Source organism: Salmo trutta, chromosome 29, assembly GCF_901001165.1.
Source record: "Salmo trutta chromosome 29, fSalTru1.1, whole genome shotgun sequence".
In the NCBI taxonomy this organism is placed as follows: domain Eukaryota; kingdom Metazoa; phylum Chordata; class Actinopteri; order Salmoniformes; family Salmonidae; genus Salmo; species Salmo trutta.
The window spans coordinates 39,369,731-39,386,940 of NC_042985.1; the positions used below are offsets into that span (position 1 = coordinate 39,369,731).

Genomic DNA, 17,210 nt, shown 5'->3' on the forward strand with positions numbered 1-17,210 from the left:
AACATTTACTCACATCTGTCATCACTATTATGTTGAATCATTAATTCCAGTTAATAATTTTGGATTAAAAACATAGGCAGCCTAGCCAGCCCAATTTTGTATATATTTAGAATATTTCTCCTGACACAAATAGACTGTAAATACATAACGTTACCAATTAGGTTACCCTGACCAGATGGACAGGGCACATAGGCTGTACGCAGCTGCTCTTATTAGTAGCCTACAGATGATCAGACTAACAAATAGTCTAATTTTCACCCCAAAAAACATGTCAGATTTCTAATGTTTAGGTGTAGCCTAAGCTGCTGCAACATTTATATCATGAGTTTTTGCTTGTGCCTGTCCGGATTTATTATGTGTTATCATCTTTGCTAAATAAATACTGGAGGAAAGTGAAAAGCCTACTTGAGGGGACGCAAAAAAATGCACTGGTCAACCTCTTTAATCATTTAATGGATGATGTGATGGAAGCTATCAAATCATTCGGAATTGACAGTCGATAGTTTGAAATGTTCAGCAAGTAAAGCATCGTAACGCGCAATTACCTCTGCAACCTCCTTGTAGTTGCCCTTGTCGGTGGAACTTTCCCTCTCGTCGTGTCCTCTAAAAGCAAATTATTGCATGCCCAATAACGCAGTGCTGTTGATACAGTGGCTTGCGAAAGTATTCACCCCCTTGGCATTTTTCCTATTTTGTTGCCTTACAGCCTGGAATTCACCCCCCAAAGTCAAGTCAATACTTTATAGACCCAACTTTTGCAGCAATTACAGCTGCACGTCTCTTGGGGTATGTCTCTATAAGCTTGGTACATCTAGCCACTGAGATTTTTGTCTTTTCTTCAAGGCAAAACTGCTCCAGCTCCTTCAAGTTGGATAGGTTCCGCTGGTGTACAGCAAACTTTAAGTCATACCATGGATTGAGGTCTGGGCTTTGACTAGGCCATTCCAAGACATTTAAATGTTCCCCCTAAAGCCACTCGAGTATTGCTTTAGCAGTATGCTTAGGGTCATTGTCCTGCTGGAAGGTGAACCTCCGTCCCAGTCTCAAATCTCTGGAAGACTGAAACAGGTTTCGCTCAACAATTTCCCTGTATTTAGCGCCATCCATCATTCCTTCAATTCTGACCAGTTTCCCAGTCCCTGCCGATGAAAAGCATTCCCACAGCATGATGCTGCCACCACGCTTGACTGTTGGGATGGTGTTCTCGGGTGATGAGAGGTGTTGCGTTTGTGCCAGACATAGTGTTTTCCTTTATGGCCAAAAAGCTTGATTTTAGTCTCATCTGACCAGAGTACCTTCTTCCATATGATTGGGGAGTCTCCCACATGCCTTTTGGCGAACACCAAACCTATTTACTTTTTTTTTCTTTAAGCAATGGCTTTTTTTCTGGCCACTCTTCTGTAAAGCCCACTTCTGTGGAGTGTACGTCTTAAAGGGGTCCTATGGACAGATGCTCCAATCTCTGCTGTGGAGCTTTGCAGCTCCTTCAGGGTTATCTTTGGTCTCTTTGTTGCCTCTCTAATTAATGCCATCCTTGCCTGGTCTGTGAGTTTTGATGGGCAGCCCTCTCTTGGCAGGTTTGTTGTGGTGCCATATTCTTTCAGTTTTTAATAATGGATTGAATAGTGCTCCGTGGGATGTTCAAAGTTTCTGATATTTTCTTTAACCCAACCCTGATCTGTACTTCTTCACAACTTTGTCCCTGACCTGTTTAGAGAGCTCCTTGGTCTTCATGGTGTCGCTTGCTTGGTGGTGCCCCTTGCCTAGTGGTGATGCAGACTCTGGAGCTTTTCAGAACAGGTGTACATATACTGAGATCATGTGACGAATCATGTGACACTTAGATTGCACACAGGTGGACTTTATTTAACTAATAATGTGACTTCTGAAGGTAATTGGCTGCACCAGATCTTATTTAGGGGCTTCATAGCAAAGGGGATGAATGCATATGCACGGACCACTTTTCAGGGAAATGTTTTTTTTAAATTTTTTGAGACAAGTAATTTTTTTCATTTCACTTCACCAATTTTGACTATTTTGTGTATGTCCGTTACATGAAATCCAAATAAAAATCTATTTAATTACAGGTTGTAAGGCAACAAAATAGGAAAAATGCCAAGGGGGATGAATACTTTGGCAAGGCACTGTAACCCGATTGAGAACATCCCTGTTTCTTCTTTATTTTTTCATTGTGTTCCGTAGTTTGAATACGTATTGAAGTCATTGTAGCCAGACTGGGGTAGCACCATGGGGTAGCACCATGGTGCTACCCCAGACAGTGCTTTGAAGTTACTGTAGACCGGTGTATTTTAATCAATTATTTGGTGACATATGAATGTATTTAATATAGTTTTATCTAAAAAGATTAACTTTTTTAATGTTTGGTCCTGCCCTTCCTGCTCTGAGGAGCCTCCACTGGTATCAAGCACACCCATTAATGTTGGTGAGACATTACGTCAGACTAATTTGCAATTGACTGTCATAGTCCCACATTAAAAGTATGTGATGGTGAGTTGAGAAGACAATCAGAAATAGTGTTAGAATGTTTTTCAATTGACTGCCAAAGCCCTAAATAAAAAAGTAAACATTTGCTGTTAATTACATCATTTTTTTCACATGGTTGGGGTCGAGAAAATCTTCAGATATCAAAATGGGGTCTTGGGCCCAAAAAGTTTGGGAACCCCTAGCCTAAGCCTTGTACTTTGCAGGGTGAATGAGTTGAGCAATTAACAGTATATTAGTTGATAAACAGTAAATGAACAGATAAGTTGTGTTTATGGTCGTTCCATATGATTTCAATCACTTTCTGACTGCACCCCTTTTTATTTTAACGAAATCTTCCATACATGTTTGCCAATGGTAGAAGTGGTCAGAAAGGGAATTTTTGGACCTGAATGCCAAAATATTCAGGAGACAGGGGTGGTCAAAGTTGACCCATTTTGCATACCCCACCCTACCATGTCGTCACCCAAAAAGCTCTCACAGTCTCACACAAGAATAAGACATTCATCCATGTTTCTCAAACGTAAAATTTCGAAGTTGTTCCAAATGTCAAATGTTGAAATGTTTGGTTACTTTTCTGTATCATTCCAAGGTTACATTTAGGAATTAACTCCAAATTCTTAAGGTTAGGCATTAACTCAGAATGGTTAAGGTAGGGGTTAAGGTTTGGGATAGGCTTAAAGGGATACTTCAGGATTTTGGCAATGAGGCTCTTTATCCACTTCCCCAGAGTCAGATGAACTCGTGGATTCAATTTATATGTCTCTGTGTCCAGCATGAAGGAAGTTAAAGGTAGTTTTGCCAGCCAATTCTAACTAGCGTTAGCGCAATGGCTGGAAGTCTATGGGTGTCTGCTAGCATTTGTGCAACTACCTCTAACTTCCTTCATACTGGACACAGAGACATAAAAATGGTATCATGGAGCTTATCTGCCTCTGGGGATGTAGATAAAGGCATTGCTAAAATCCGGAAGTATCCCTTTAAAACAAAAATGTATAAAAAAAATATATATTGCTGGATAGACAACTTTGATATTTTTGTTTTGAAGGGATACTTCAGGATATTGGCAATGAGGCATTTTATCTACTTCCCCAGAGTCAGATGAACTCGTGGATACCATGTTTATGTCTCTGTGTCCAGTATGACAGAAGTTAAATGTAGTTGCACAAGCATGCTAGCAGATACTCATAGACTTCCAGTAAGCGTCTGCCTCTGGTTCCAAAGGTTGCATGTTCAAATTGTTGGGTTCTAAGGTTCTGATAATATGAAATATACTTATTCATGTCACTGAGGGAGTGCTGAGGTTTAGAGGGTCTACACCAGAAGTTAATGGTTATCTGCAGGGAGAAGGTATATAGTGTGGGCAATTAAGCTTGGAATGTGTTGAGTGCAGGGAAGCAATCACGTGGCAGGAATTGATAAGGGGAGAGAGCCATGGATTAGTGATGAAGGGGGGTCGAGATCAGGTCAGGTCACGTTATTAAGGGAGAAATAAAAGTTTATGGCCCGTATCACTTAGTGTCCTGTCTAGCAGTAAAGATACAATGTTTGTACAGATGTGTAGGAGGAGACTCGGAGGAAGGATTAACCTGTCTGGGGTATGTGGGACGATTTCGTCCCACCTACGTAACAGCTACTGATATTCCAGTGGCGCGATTTTTGAATCGTTAGAAATACTATTACTTCAATTTCTCAAACATATGACTATTTTACAGCTATTTAAAGACAAGAATCTCGTTAATCTAACCCCACTGTCCGATTTCAAAAAGGCTTTACAACGAAAGCAAAACATTAGATTATGTCAGCAGAGTGCCCAGCCAGAAAAAATCAGACAGCCATTTTTCAAGCTAGCATATCATGTCACATAAACCCAAACCACAGCTAAATGCAGCACTAACCTTTGATGATCTTCATCAGATGACACACCTAGGACATTGTGTTATACAATACATGCATGTCTGTTCAATCAAGTTCATATTTATATCAAAAAACAGCTTTTTGCATTAGCATGTGACGTTCAGAAAACGCATAACCCCCGGCAAACTTCCGTTGAATTTACTAACAGTTTGCTAAATTACTCACGATAAACGTTCACAAAAAGCATAACAATTATTTTAAGAATTATAGATACATTACTCCTCTATGCACTCGATATGTCCGATTTTAAAATAGCTTTTCGGATGAAGCACATTTTGCAATAATCTAATTACATAGCCCGGCATTACAGGGCTAGCTATTTAGATACCCACCCAGGTCAGCATCCACCAAAATCACATTTCCTATAAGAAAAATGTTCTTACCTTGCTTGTTCTTCATCAGAATACACTGCCAGGACTTCTACTTCAATAACAAATGTTGGTTTGGTCCCAAATAATCCATCGTTATATCCAAACAGCGACGTTTTGTTCGTGAGTTCTAGAATGCTTCTTCCCGGTTTCGCGCATGGCGCATTGGCGTGTCAAAAATGTCTAAATATTCCATTACCGTACTTCGAAGCATGTCAACCGCTGTTTAAAACCAATTTTTATGCCATTTATGTCGTAGAGAAGTGATAATATTCCGACCGGGAGTATGCATTGAGCCTAAACAGCCGAATAAAATTTCTCCTCAGAAGCGACTCATGCACGCGCATCATTCAAAGGTCCTCGGAGCATCCACTTACAAAAGGCGATAATATGTTTCAACCTGAGGCTCCCTCGTAAACCTTCAGTTATTTCGCGGGCTCTGAGAGCCTATTGGAGCCCTGGGAATTGTCACGTTACAGCTAAGATCCTTACTTTTCAATAAAAAGATGCAAGACGCACGACTCCTTGTCAGACAGGGTACTTCCTGCTTGAAACCTTGTCAGGTTTTTGCCTGCCATAGGAGTTCTGTTATACTCACAGACACCATTCAAACAGTTTTAGAAAATTCAGAGTGTTTTCTATCCAAACCTGAACAATAATATGCATATTCTAGCTTCTGAGTTGGTGTAGGAGGCAGTTAAAAATGGGAACATATTTTTCCAAAATTCTCAATACTGCCCCCTAGCCCAGACAGGTTAAATATCAGTGCTTGTGTGAAAATGTTTTTGTCTAATGCAGCTGTATTGACCCTCTCGGAAGAATAAACTTGGTTAAACTTTCATAGTGTCGATTAGTTTTTTTACTCTGAGAATTAGAATCTAACAGAATCCAGTGATAGAAAGTTGTTTTGGATATTTTTGTTTTAAAGGGATACTTCAGACTTTCCCATTTCAAGTTGACATTCGATAGTGGGTGGACCATCTTTCTGGTAGTAATTGGAAGTTAAAGTTTCAATTCAATTTAAATGTTAATGGTGTACCCGCTGAATTGCAGGGCTCTGAAGTGATAGGTCTATTCTATGAATTATATTTCTATGATTGAAATGACACCCACCATGTATTCAAGAGGATACTGTGTCTCAACCAATGACTGGCACAACACAAACACTTCAGATTATGTAAAATAGAGTCTAAGCTACAACAAGCTTAAGAAATTACGTAGTTGTTTAATTAAAATAATATAATAGTTTGACAACCCTGTTTGTAAGCTTTCACATTATATCAAGCTCAACCGCATATATTTTTCAGTGATGAAGACATGGATGTCTCATGGTAGGATAGGGTATGCACAATGGGTCAACTTTGAGCACCTCTATCTCCTGAATGTTTTGTCATTCAGGTAACCAACCTTCTGGCCACTTCCACCATGGGCAAATATGTCCGAAAATGATTGAAATCATGTGGAATGATCTTTTAATGAATTAACAACATCAGTCAATGACACATTATGTCAAGTTCACCTTTAAATCCTTATATTTCCAACTAGTCTTAGAGAGAGAGAGAGAGAGAGAGAGAGATGGATGAGTGGCGGTATGGCAGTGAGTGTGCTTTCACACCTCTGCCAGGTGGGGTCATGTGCGCTGCGCTCGGGCTCCCGATTTCCAGCAAGCTAAACTCCATCGGTCGCTGTCCGTCGTACCTGCCGCTACATTCTTCAATTACCACAGTGAAAGTCTTCATTTTTTCCGTGCTGTTTTAAAAGGTGCACTGATTATGCAGGTATTGTGAACATTGGAGTAACATAAAAAGGGGTGAAAATGAAGTCTTTTCTCAATGCCTTAAAAAAGGAAGGTAGGTCTATCACCTTTACCAGTCTGGGTCCAAGTTTTATTTGCTTTTGACTCATAAATAGATGTAATTCTCTACCTTTGCTACTGCGTGTTCATTTTCAACTTTCTCAGGGGGTATTTTTATCCCTGCGTGGCACAAGTTCAATTATTTCATCTGCTCCAGAAAGTAATTCTACATGGGCTTTTTTGAATGTGACGAATATAGCTAGGTCTTTGCGTTGTGGATTCATGCGTGCAATTGTCGTCCTAATTTAAACTAGCAGTACCTATAAAAGGAGATGGTTTTACATGGGTCGTTCTTTTTGGGCTAGAGGTTCTTTAACATGCAGGATAGATTATAGGTTATGTCATAGCTTAAATGTTGGCACACATTTGAGTGGTTTCCAAATAAATGTGTTATGATTCAGTCTTCTACAAAAGGTATTTATAGTCTCCTTCACCAATCACCTACCGTATGTAGATTATAGCCAGCGAGAGGGCACACGGTGTATCTGTCTTTCTCCTGGTCCACGGGGGAGAAAACACACCCACCAAAATGAGTGGATGACTTACGTCACCAAAACGGCTCTGCCGGGTGCATTATGGATCCATCTGCCTGTGTGTGAAAACAGTTGATTCCTTAACCCTTTACTTCCAACTGAGAGACTATTTCTCAATGAGATTTATTCAAAATGGATATATGAGTACAGCATTTTTTACTTTTATTTCAAAGCTTGGTATAGTTCCATTGGTAGGCTACATTATGTCAAATCCCTTGGTTGCAAGACACTGACCAGAGCTGATCACTCATTGCCCTTTGACATTACTTCTCTTAGTATTAGGGAGCAGCAGTAAATTATATAGATCACACTGATTGCTTTCCTCTCTTATATAAGACAGCTCTGGCTGTTTGTCATCTTCTTTTCCTTGCTTCTCTATTCCTGCAGAGGGAATGTGTGCTTATTACATGCCACAATTGAGAGCACAATTAACCTCTCTGGGCCAGTGGGACGTTTGCGTCCCACTCTATTCAACAGCCAGTGGAATCGCGTGGCGCGAAATACAAATACCTCAAAAATGCTATAACTTCAATTTCTCAAACATATGACTATTTTACACCATTTGAAAGATAAGACTCTCGTTAATCCAACCACGTTGTCCGATTTCAAAAAGGCTTTACAGCGAAAGCAAAACATTAGATTATGTCAGGAGAGTACCCTGCCAAACATAATCACACAGCCATTTTCAAAGCAAGCATATATGTCACAAAAACCAAAACCACAGCTAAATGCAGCACTAACCTTTGATGATCTTCATCAGATGACACTCCTAGGACATTATGTTATACAATACATGCATGTTTTGTTCAATCAAGTTCAGAACTAGCATACCCACCGAAAACTTCCGGTGAATTTACTAAATTACTCATGATAAACGTTGACAAAATACATAACAATTATTTTAAGAATTATAGATACAGAACTCCTTTATGCAAACGCTATGTCAGATTTTAAAATAGCTTTTCGGCGAAAGCACATTTTGCAATATTCTGAGTACATAGCTCGGCCATCACAGGCTAGCTAATTTGACACCCACCAAGTTTGGGGCAACCAAACTCAGAATTACTATGGGAAAAATTGGATTACCTTCGTCAGAATGCACTCCCAGGACTTCTACTTCAACAACAAATTTTGTTTTGGTTCCAAATAATCCATAGTTATATCCAAATACCTCCGTTTTGTTCGTGCGTTCAGGTCACTATCCGAAGGGTAACGCGCGAGTGCATTTCGTGATAAAAAAATTCTAAATATTCCATTACCGTACTTAGAAGCATGTCAAACGCTGTTTAAAATACATTTTTTGCTATTTTTCTCGTAAAATAGCGATAATATTCCAACCGGACAACGTTGTATTCATTCAAAGACTGAAAGAAAAAAATGGAGAAGTCTCGTGAACGCGCATCTCAGTCTCACTGTCCCCAGGCAGGCCACTTACAAACTCTGCTGCTGTACTTTGCCAAGAGACAGGAGACACGTCATTCCGCTTTTTGAATGCTTTAGAGAGCCAATAGAAGCCTTAGAAAGTGTCATGTAACAGCACAGATGCTGTAATTTTGATAGAGATGCAACAGAAGGACTACAAATTGTCAGACAGGCCACTTCCTGCATGGAATCTTCTCAGGTTTTTGCCTGCCATATGAGTTCTGTTATACTCACAGACACCATTCAAACAGTTTTAGAAACTTTAGACTGTTTTCTATCCAAATCTACTAATTATATGCATATTCTCATTTCTGGGCAAGAGTAGTAACCAGTTTAAATCGGGTACGTTTTTTATCCGGCTGTGAAAATACTGCCCCCTAGCCCCAACAGGTTAAGAGCTGTATGTGTGTGCATGTTCGTGTGTGTATGTGTGCATGTGTGCACGCATATGTCTCCATACTTGCATGTATAGTGCCTTGCAAAAATATTCATCCCCCTTGCTGTTTTTCCTATTTTGTTGCATTACAACCTGTAATTTAAATAGATTTTTATTTGGATTTCTTGTAACGGACATACACAAAATAGTCCAAATTGGTGAAGTGAAATGAAAAAAATGCAAAAATGCAAAAACATTTAAAACAGAAAAGGGGTCCGTGCATATGTATTCACCCGCTTTTCTATGAAGCCCCTAAATAAGATCTGGTGCAACCAGTTACCTTCAGAAGTCACATAATTAGTTAAATAAAGTCCACCTGTGTGCAATCTAAGTGTCACATGATCTGTCACATGATCTCAGTATATATACACCTGTTCTGAAAGGCCCCAGAGTCTGCAACACCACTAAGCAAGGGGCATCACCAAGCAAGCGACCAAGGAACAGGTCAGGGACAAAGTTGTGTAGAAGTACAGATCAGGGTTGGGTTATAAAATAATATCCAAAACTTTCAACATCCCACGGAGCACCATTAAATCCATTATTAAAAAATGGAGAGAATATGTAACCACAATAAACCTGCCAAGAGAGGGCCGCCCACCAAAACTCACAGACCAGGCAAAGAGGGCATTAATCAGAGAGGCAACAAAGAGACCAAAGATAACCCTGAAGGAGCTGCAAAGCTCCACAGCAGAGATTGGAGTACCTGTCCATAGGACCACTTTAAGCCATACACTCCACAGAGCTGGGCTTTACGTTAAAGTGGCCAGACAAAAGCCATTGCTTAAAGAAAAAAATAAGCAAGCATGTTTGGTGTTCGCCAAAAGGCATGTGGGAGACTCCCCAAACATATGGAAGAAGGTACTCTGGTCAGATGAGCCTAAAATTTAGCTTTTTGGCCATTAAGGAAAACGCTATGTCTGGCACAAACGCAACACCTCTCATCACCCGAGAACACCATCGGGCAGGGACTGGGAAACTGGTCAGTATTGAAGGAATGATGGATGGCTCTAAATACAGGGACATTCTTGAGGGAAACCTGTTTCAGTCTTCCAGAGATTTGATACTGGGACAGAGGTTCACCTTCCAGCAGGACAATGACCCTAAGCATACTGCTAAAGCAACACTGGAGTGGTTTAAGGGGAAACATTTAAATCTTCGAATGGCCTAGTCAAAGCCCAGACCTCAATCCAATTGAGAATCTGTGGTATGACTTAAATATTGCTGTACACACTGATCCCTATGTTTTTCCAGAATAGTAACTTTAGACCATGGTCTGATAAGGGGATCACTCTTCTGGAACACTGTTATGAGGAGGGAGTTCTTATGTCTTTTGATCAGCTGAAACAGAAATACCACTTGTCTAACAGGGACTTCTTTAGCTACCTACAGCTACGAAACTTTATTAGGGTGACTCTCAAGGGACAATGGAACCTACATAAGATGTCACCTATTGAACAACTCTGCCATGCAGACCAACCACTATTCAAGACCATTTCCCGTGTTTACGATGCTCTTATGTCAGGACTAACGCTGCCTGAGCTAGATAAACCCCGACTTAGATGGGAAAAAGATCTGGGTATTGATCTTGATGAGGGTCTATGGAGTGACCTATGCAGGGATGGTGTTACATCCACATTGAACTCCAGATACAGACCGATTCAGTTTAATTTCCTCCATCAGCTCTATATCACCACATCTAGACTGCACAAGTTCAACCCTGATATCTCCTCCCTATGTTTTAGATGTGGCTCAGATGAAGGAACATTCCTCCATTCCACTTGGCAGTGTTCAAAACTACACGGTTTCTGGCAGGGGGTATGCGATACCATATCCTCAATTCACGGGGTTGCATTCCCTTTAGACCCGGAGGTCTGTCTACTGGGTAACTTTACTAACACCAATCTTAGGCAAAGCCATACTATAAAGCTAACAGAAATATTGCTAATGATTGCCAAGAAATGTATTGCCTTGAAATAGAAACCGGATTCCTCCCTGCCAGTTGCAATGTGGCTATCAGAAGTTAATAGTTGTATCCCACTGGAGAAAATCACTTACTGCTTGAGGAATAAGTTAAAGACATTTTACAGAATTTGGCAACCTTTTATTGACTATATGGAGAATCTCCCCCCACATCACATTGATTGAATCTCTAGATAACCCTTATATAATGTTTCACACGTAATGTATAATATGTAGCTTACGACAGGTGATCCAATGTCTCATTATTATTATTTTTATTTTACTCTTTATTATGACTTTTATGTATTAAGTATGGTTGTATATCAACAACAAAAAATTACGCTCGTCTGTTACCGTCACTTTGTCCTATTGTTGTCTAATATCTTTTCACTTTTGTTTTGAGTGTGCTTAATTGGAAAATGCAAAAATAAAATATATATATATAAAAAATAAAAAAAAGATTGCTGTACACCAGCGGATCCCATCCAACTTGAAGGAGCTGGAGCAGTTTGCCTTGAAGAATGGGCAAAAATCCCAGTGGCTAGATGTGCCAAGCTTATAGAGACATACCCCAAGAGACTTGCAGCTGTAATTGCTGCAAAAGGTGGCTCTACAAAGTATTGACTTTAGGGGGGTGAATAGTTATGCACGCTCAAGTTTTCCGTTTTTTTTGTCTTATTTCTTGTTTGTTTCACAATAACAAATATTTTGCATCTTCAAAGTGGTAGGCATGTTGTGTAAATCAAATGATACAAACCCTCAAAAAATCTATTTTAATTCCAGGTTGTAAGGCAACAAAATAGGAAAAATGCCAAAGTGGGTGAATACTTTCGCAAGCCACTATATGTCAGACAGTCAGTCTTGGGTCAAACTATGGCAAATGCGTTCAAGTACTTGATTTAGTTTGCCCAGTACAATAGAACCAATCAAAGGAGTCGAAAAGTTTGAACTCCATTCTCCCTGGCGGGTAGGTGTGTTGGGCCAGTAACCGAAAGGTTGCTGGATTGAATCCCTCAGCTGACAAGGTACCCACTGTTCCCCGGGCGCCGATGACGTGGATGTCAATTAAGGCAACCCCCCGTACCTCTCTGATTCAGAGGGGTTGGGTTAAATGCGGAAGACACATTTCAGTTGAATGCATTTAGTTGTACAACTGGCTAGGTGTCCCCCTTTCCCTTCCTTTCCTTACATCAAGTGCACCTCAGTTGTGCTAGGCATTGGCCTTTTAGTTGTTCCAAAGGTCACAACCAAAATGTTTGGTGAGTATACCTTCAGCCACTATGGTTCTGGCCTTTGGAACAGTCTGCCGGAGGATCTGAGGGCCTCAGAAACGGTAGAAACATTTTTAGCCTTACTTAAGGTGCTTTTAGTTATAATATCTGTTTTATTTATTTTATCCCATATTATATATCTTATTTATGTGTATTTATTTTAATGTATTAGTCTCTCATATCCACTGTTATTTTATAATTGTTTTTACTATTTGAATATCTCTTTTAGAAAATGTAGTGTTTTATTTGTCTTGATTGGGGTGGCAGGTAGCCTAGTGGTTAGAGCATTGGGCCAGTAACTGAAAGGTTACTGGAATGAATCCAAAGCTGACAAGGTAATAATCTGTCATTCTGCCCCTGAACAAGACAGTTAACCCACTGTTCCCCGGTAGGCCGTCATTGTAAATAAGAATTTGTTCTTATCTGACTTGCCTAGTTAAATATTTTTTTTTTTGTTAGGTAGGGTGAAGGTGTATTAAGATGGCTCCAGTCTCTGCTAAAGCCAAAAGCCTGGCTGGCACATACACTCTCTCTCTCTCTCTCTCTCTCTCGCTCTCTCAAACACACACACACACTCTCTCAGGTGTGCGTATCAACCCCCGCAGTGTGTGTGAAACGCATGTGGTTCTAGTCCAGTGCGCTCAATCAAAGGCTGCTTCATATCTCATACACACACACACACACACACACACACACACACACACACACACACACACACACACACACACACACACACACACCAGCCCCTAATGGGCAGAAGAGCTGCCAGCACCTTAGCATGTTAGCTCATTAGCCATTAGTGGCTCTCTTCATCTCTACGCCCTGGTGAAGGAGAGAGAAAGTGATGTGACGGGAAAACGGTGTAGGACTTTGTCACTGACAAAGACAATGATGTATTGAAACGCTCTTCGATGAGGCTAGGGCTAAGTGAGGGCTTTTAGTACTATAGGCTAGGCTAACCTGTGGCTATTTGTACTGTAGCTACAGTACTAGCATAAAATCCCTATAAGACACTTAGCCACTGTGATCATAATCCTAGCATCCAGTCTACTACTGTAAGTCTAAGTTTAAAAGCAAATGCTAATGCTTGCTCTATTGTTGATCACCTTCTCACATTGAAAACGTTATTGGGTCTTTGGTGCGACTGCAGGCTCCTTCCTGCTACTTCCTCCACTGCTTTAATTTCGAGTGGAGACGAAAGTGCCGCAGTTGCCCACTTGTCAGTGTGATATTATACTCTAATGCTGAAACTCCACTGGGAAATAAGCCCTGCCCTCCATTATGGTTCAATCACACCATTGCTGGAGGGGCAGAGGAGCTCAGCTGTACTTGGTGCAATAATCATCATCATACTGGGATCATAATGACTTGGATTTTTATGAGAGGGCCAGACAGGGCCATCAAATAATGCAGAGCAGACATCCCCCAGGCAAGGGTGTGTGTGTGTGTGTGTGTGTGTACGTGCATGCAAGTGTGTGTGTTTCAACTGTTTTACAATAAGGGATAGATGAACGCCTTTGGGAAAAAAATTGTTCTTGACTGATTCCCATCAAGAAAATCAATCAGACACATCGCCCTACAGGTAGTGATTGATATTCTATGTTCATGTGTCCGCGTGCTTGTTAGTAAGCAAGTAAGTGCGTAAGTACGAACATGCTTGTATCTGTGCTTGTGTGAATTTGAGTAAATCTCCACCATAAAGTCTAGCTCTCTAAGACATGAACATGAACAGAGAGTGAAATCAGACACAGACACCTATTTGCAAGGGTCAGGTAGAACTGGTTTATCAGATAATCAATGAATGGCCCTCTCTCTTGCTCTTTCTTTCTGTCTCTCATACCCAGTGCCTTTCCACGAGGCCCCGGAATACTCCAAGCGGCGTCGGGTCCCTCCCTCTACCAGCAGCAGCGGTAGCTCCCTGGCGGCCGCCCAGGTCCTGCTGCGCTCCAACAGTGATAACAACCTCACAGTGAGCCAGGGGCCTCCCCAGGACTGGTCCCAGCCCCAGGGACCCCCCCAGCACCACGGATCCCAACACAGAGGGGTCGAACCCCCAACTTCCACCTCTCACCGTAGCCTCTCTCCACAGCTGCTCCAGCAGATGCAGGGGAACCCCAATGGCACTGTGAGGACCATGGGCCAGAGGTCCCGCAGTACCAGCGTGGGGGTGGTCCCGCGGAGTCGGTCCCCGTCCCTCAACCGGCTGGGAGAGGAGGCCTGCAGGCCACAACCGCAGACACATGTACAGACACAGCAGACTCAGCACAGACAGCCCAGGTCAGTAGGAGGAGGAGAAGCAGCAGAGAGACAGAGACACACAGCCTTGTACGTAGGCACACACTCTTTACCCACACATGCATGCATATGTACATATGTGTGTGGCTGTATGTTTGTGTGTGTGTGTGCGTGCGTGTGTGTGCGCCCTGCGGATTAGACACTGAAGGCTTTATATTGCTGGTGACGTAACCTTGGATCTGCACAGTACTGATTAAGACACCATGCTCCCTGTCCTCCTTGACAGATTAATACAGACATATGGCACTGTCTTTCATCCACACACTGTCGATCACACTCCTTCTTTCTGGGAGGGAGGGAGGGAGGGAGGGAGGGAGGGAGGGAGGGAGGGAGGGAGGGAGCGAGACAGAAGGAAAGGGTGAAAGAATGAGAACAATTAAGAGCTTGACAAAGAGAAACAATGGGCGAGAGGGGGGAATATAGGGAGGAGAAAAGACTTACTGAGTGAAGGAAAACAAAGGAAAGTAAAAAGGGAATGAGGGGATAAGTGTGTCTTTTGCCCTTACATGATGACAGCCATGTCATTTTCCTATTTTGGATGTTTAACACTGCAACCCAGGATGGGTTGGACATTGGAGTTTCACTTCATCCTCCCCTCCAAATCCTTCCCAATCCCATGTCCATCTCGCCTCTGGTCCTCTCCACTTCTTCATCTCCTTCAATCCCTTCTTCTTCCATCCATCAGCCTTTCCCTCCTTCTTTCTTCCCTCTTACCACTCATTCCATCACTTTCCTCTCTGCTCTCAGTCCATCCTCCACCTCCATTTCCCCTTAAGGCGCCAGCATGCTTCAGGTCGGCTGACACCTAGCCGAACCGATCGACTGTGCTCGAATACTCCCTTAAACACCTTAGCTTGAAAAACAAGAAAAAGTGAAAATAGTACAATTTGTCATTTTTAAGACACCGTACCAAGTATACAGTTCCTCAAAATAGTCAGAACTCATTCATCTTTAATTTTAACGTTTTTTGCCAAAGAGATCTTAGTCACGCAATTAACTAAGCTGTTTGGTGTAGTATTTTTCTAGGATTTTTATTCATGAAAACGAGTAGTATCTTGTTGAATGACAACAAAGACTTTATTGAAGAATCCCTACTGTTGACCAGTCACCGACGAAGGGGCGTAGACTTCGGCTCCAAACTTCAGCTTGCCTCCAGAAACATGTTTGTGTGCCCGAACAGCCGGGAAAAAAACCTCACCAAAGTTCAAAACGAACAAAAACGTCACAAAATCTCATGGTAATATATGCACAAACTCTACCAAACTGTTTCGGCAGGGAAGCATTTATTCTGTCCTCTGCCCATTCCCTCCATCCTACCTCTTCCCCTATTTTCATCAACTCCCACCCTCGTTTCTCTTCTCCCTCTCCTCTCCCCTTTTGTTAACCCTCCTCTATCTTTCCATCCATCCTCTCACCTCTATTTTTCCCCCTTCCCTCTCTCTGACTTTTTTGCTCTAGAAAGAAAACTCAACACATAGCTGAATCAGAAACTATGGCGACGGGTCCTCTTCCTATAGCCTGAGTTTGTGCCTAATTCACATACTCTCCAGAGAGTCTAGACAAATCCAATCAGATTCCCTCTCTCCTGCAAGAATTTTCTTACCCAAGACTTTCCAATACAGAAATACGATGTGGACTAAAAGATGGCTTAGTATGGTGTGTGTTGTAACCTTAACTGAAACCTGAAGATGCATATTAGCTGCCTTGGGCTATAGCTTGGAAGGCTAAGGTAGTCTTCAGCCACCAAAATGACCCAGAATCGTTTCTGCAATCAATTGGGACAAAAAAGGAGCAGCCAACTCTGTTGAACATAACCAACGATGATTTAATCAGGTAAGGTTTTATTTTGTGTGGACGATCCCTTTATACTGAAAATCAGGCTGAGCTCCATCTGAGAGAGGATGTGTCAAGATGTGTCAAGACTCTCTCTCTCTTTCACTTCTTCTCTCTCTCTGAGGGCATCATTGATTAACAGAGTGAACTTACACAGGAGGTTTTAGTCAACACTGATTATGTGCCCAATCATCTGGAGGAGACACTCCTTTGTTTTTTCTCTTTTTCCTGTCCTTTCCCATTATTGTTACTGATCTAGAGGGATCAATGGAGTTGGTGAAAGCAATATGATGGACCCTTCTTGGCCCATATTTCCCAAATGTAGCGTTTAGAACTGACGCCATTTGGAAGTCTTTGCATTTGATCGGTACATTCTTTATTTCTATTTATGGTTTGGAAAGTCATGCCCCCTATTTTCTTAATACAACCCTGGCTTTCCCCTAAGTGTGTGTGTGTGTGTGTGTGTGTGTGTGTACTTCTTTTTCTTTCCGATCAGCACCCCAATTTCCTAACAATTCACCCTTATGTCCTGACAAGGTAGGAGAACAATAACTTTTCTGAAAAGTCAGTACTTTTTTAATGTCCTGAATTTGTTCAAATGCTATTTTAAGCTTAAGGGTTAGATTTAAGGTTAGGGTTAAAGTTAGGGTTATGTTAAGGATTAGGGGTAGGGTTAGGTGATTTTTACTCCCCAAAAGTCCTGAAATTTCACAAATATTAAAAGCTGTGTGTGTGTGTGTGTGTGTGTGTGTGTGTGTGTGTGTGTGTGTGTGTGTGTGTTTATAGATTTGGAATGGGGCTAGATCTCCATAGGCTCAG

At 41.6% G+C, this 17,210-nt stretch overlaps 1 protein-coding gene across 2 annotated transcripts in view; it reads left to right on the forward strand.

Annotated features, from left to right (window-relative positions):
- The window catches only part of LOC115167600 (SH3 and multiple ankyrin repeat domains protein 2-like), a 236,447-nt gene that overhangs the window by 104,952 nt on the left and 114,285 nt on the right, over positions 1-17,210 (forward strand). Inside the window, exons 1-2 of one of the 2 annotated variants that reach the window (XM_029722186.1) lie at positions 6,373-6,637; positions 14,108-14,540. In XM_029722186.1, coding sequence (XP_029578046.1) covers positions 6,604-6,637; positions 14,108-14,540 — 467 coding nt within the window. In that variant the 5' untranslated portion in view covers positions 6,373-6,603. Of the gene's footprint in view, positions 1-6,372; positions 6,638-14,107; positions 14,541-17,210 lie in introns of those variants that run through there. The other variant, XM_029722187.1, reaches the window with a different exon arrangement.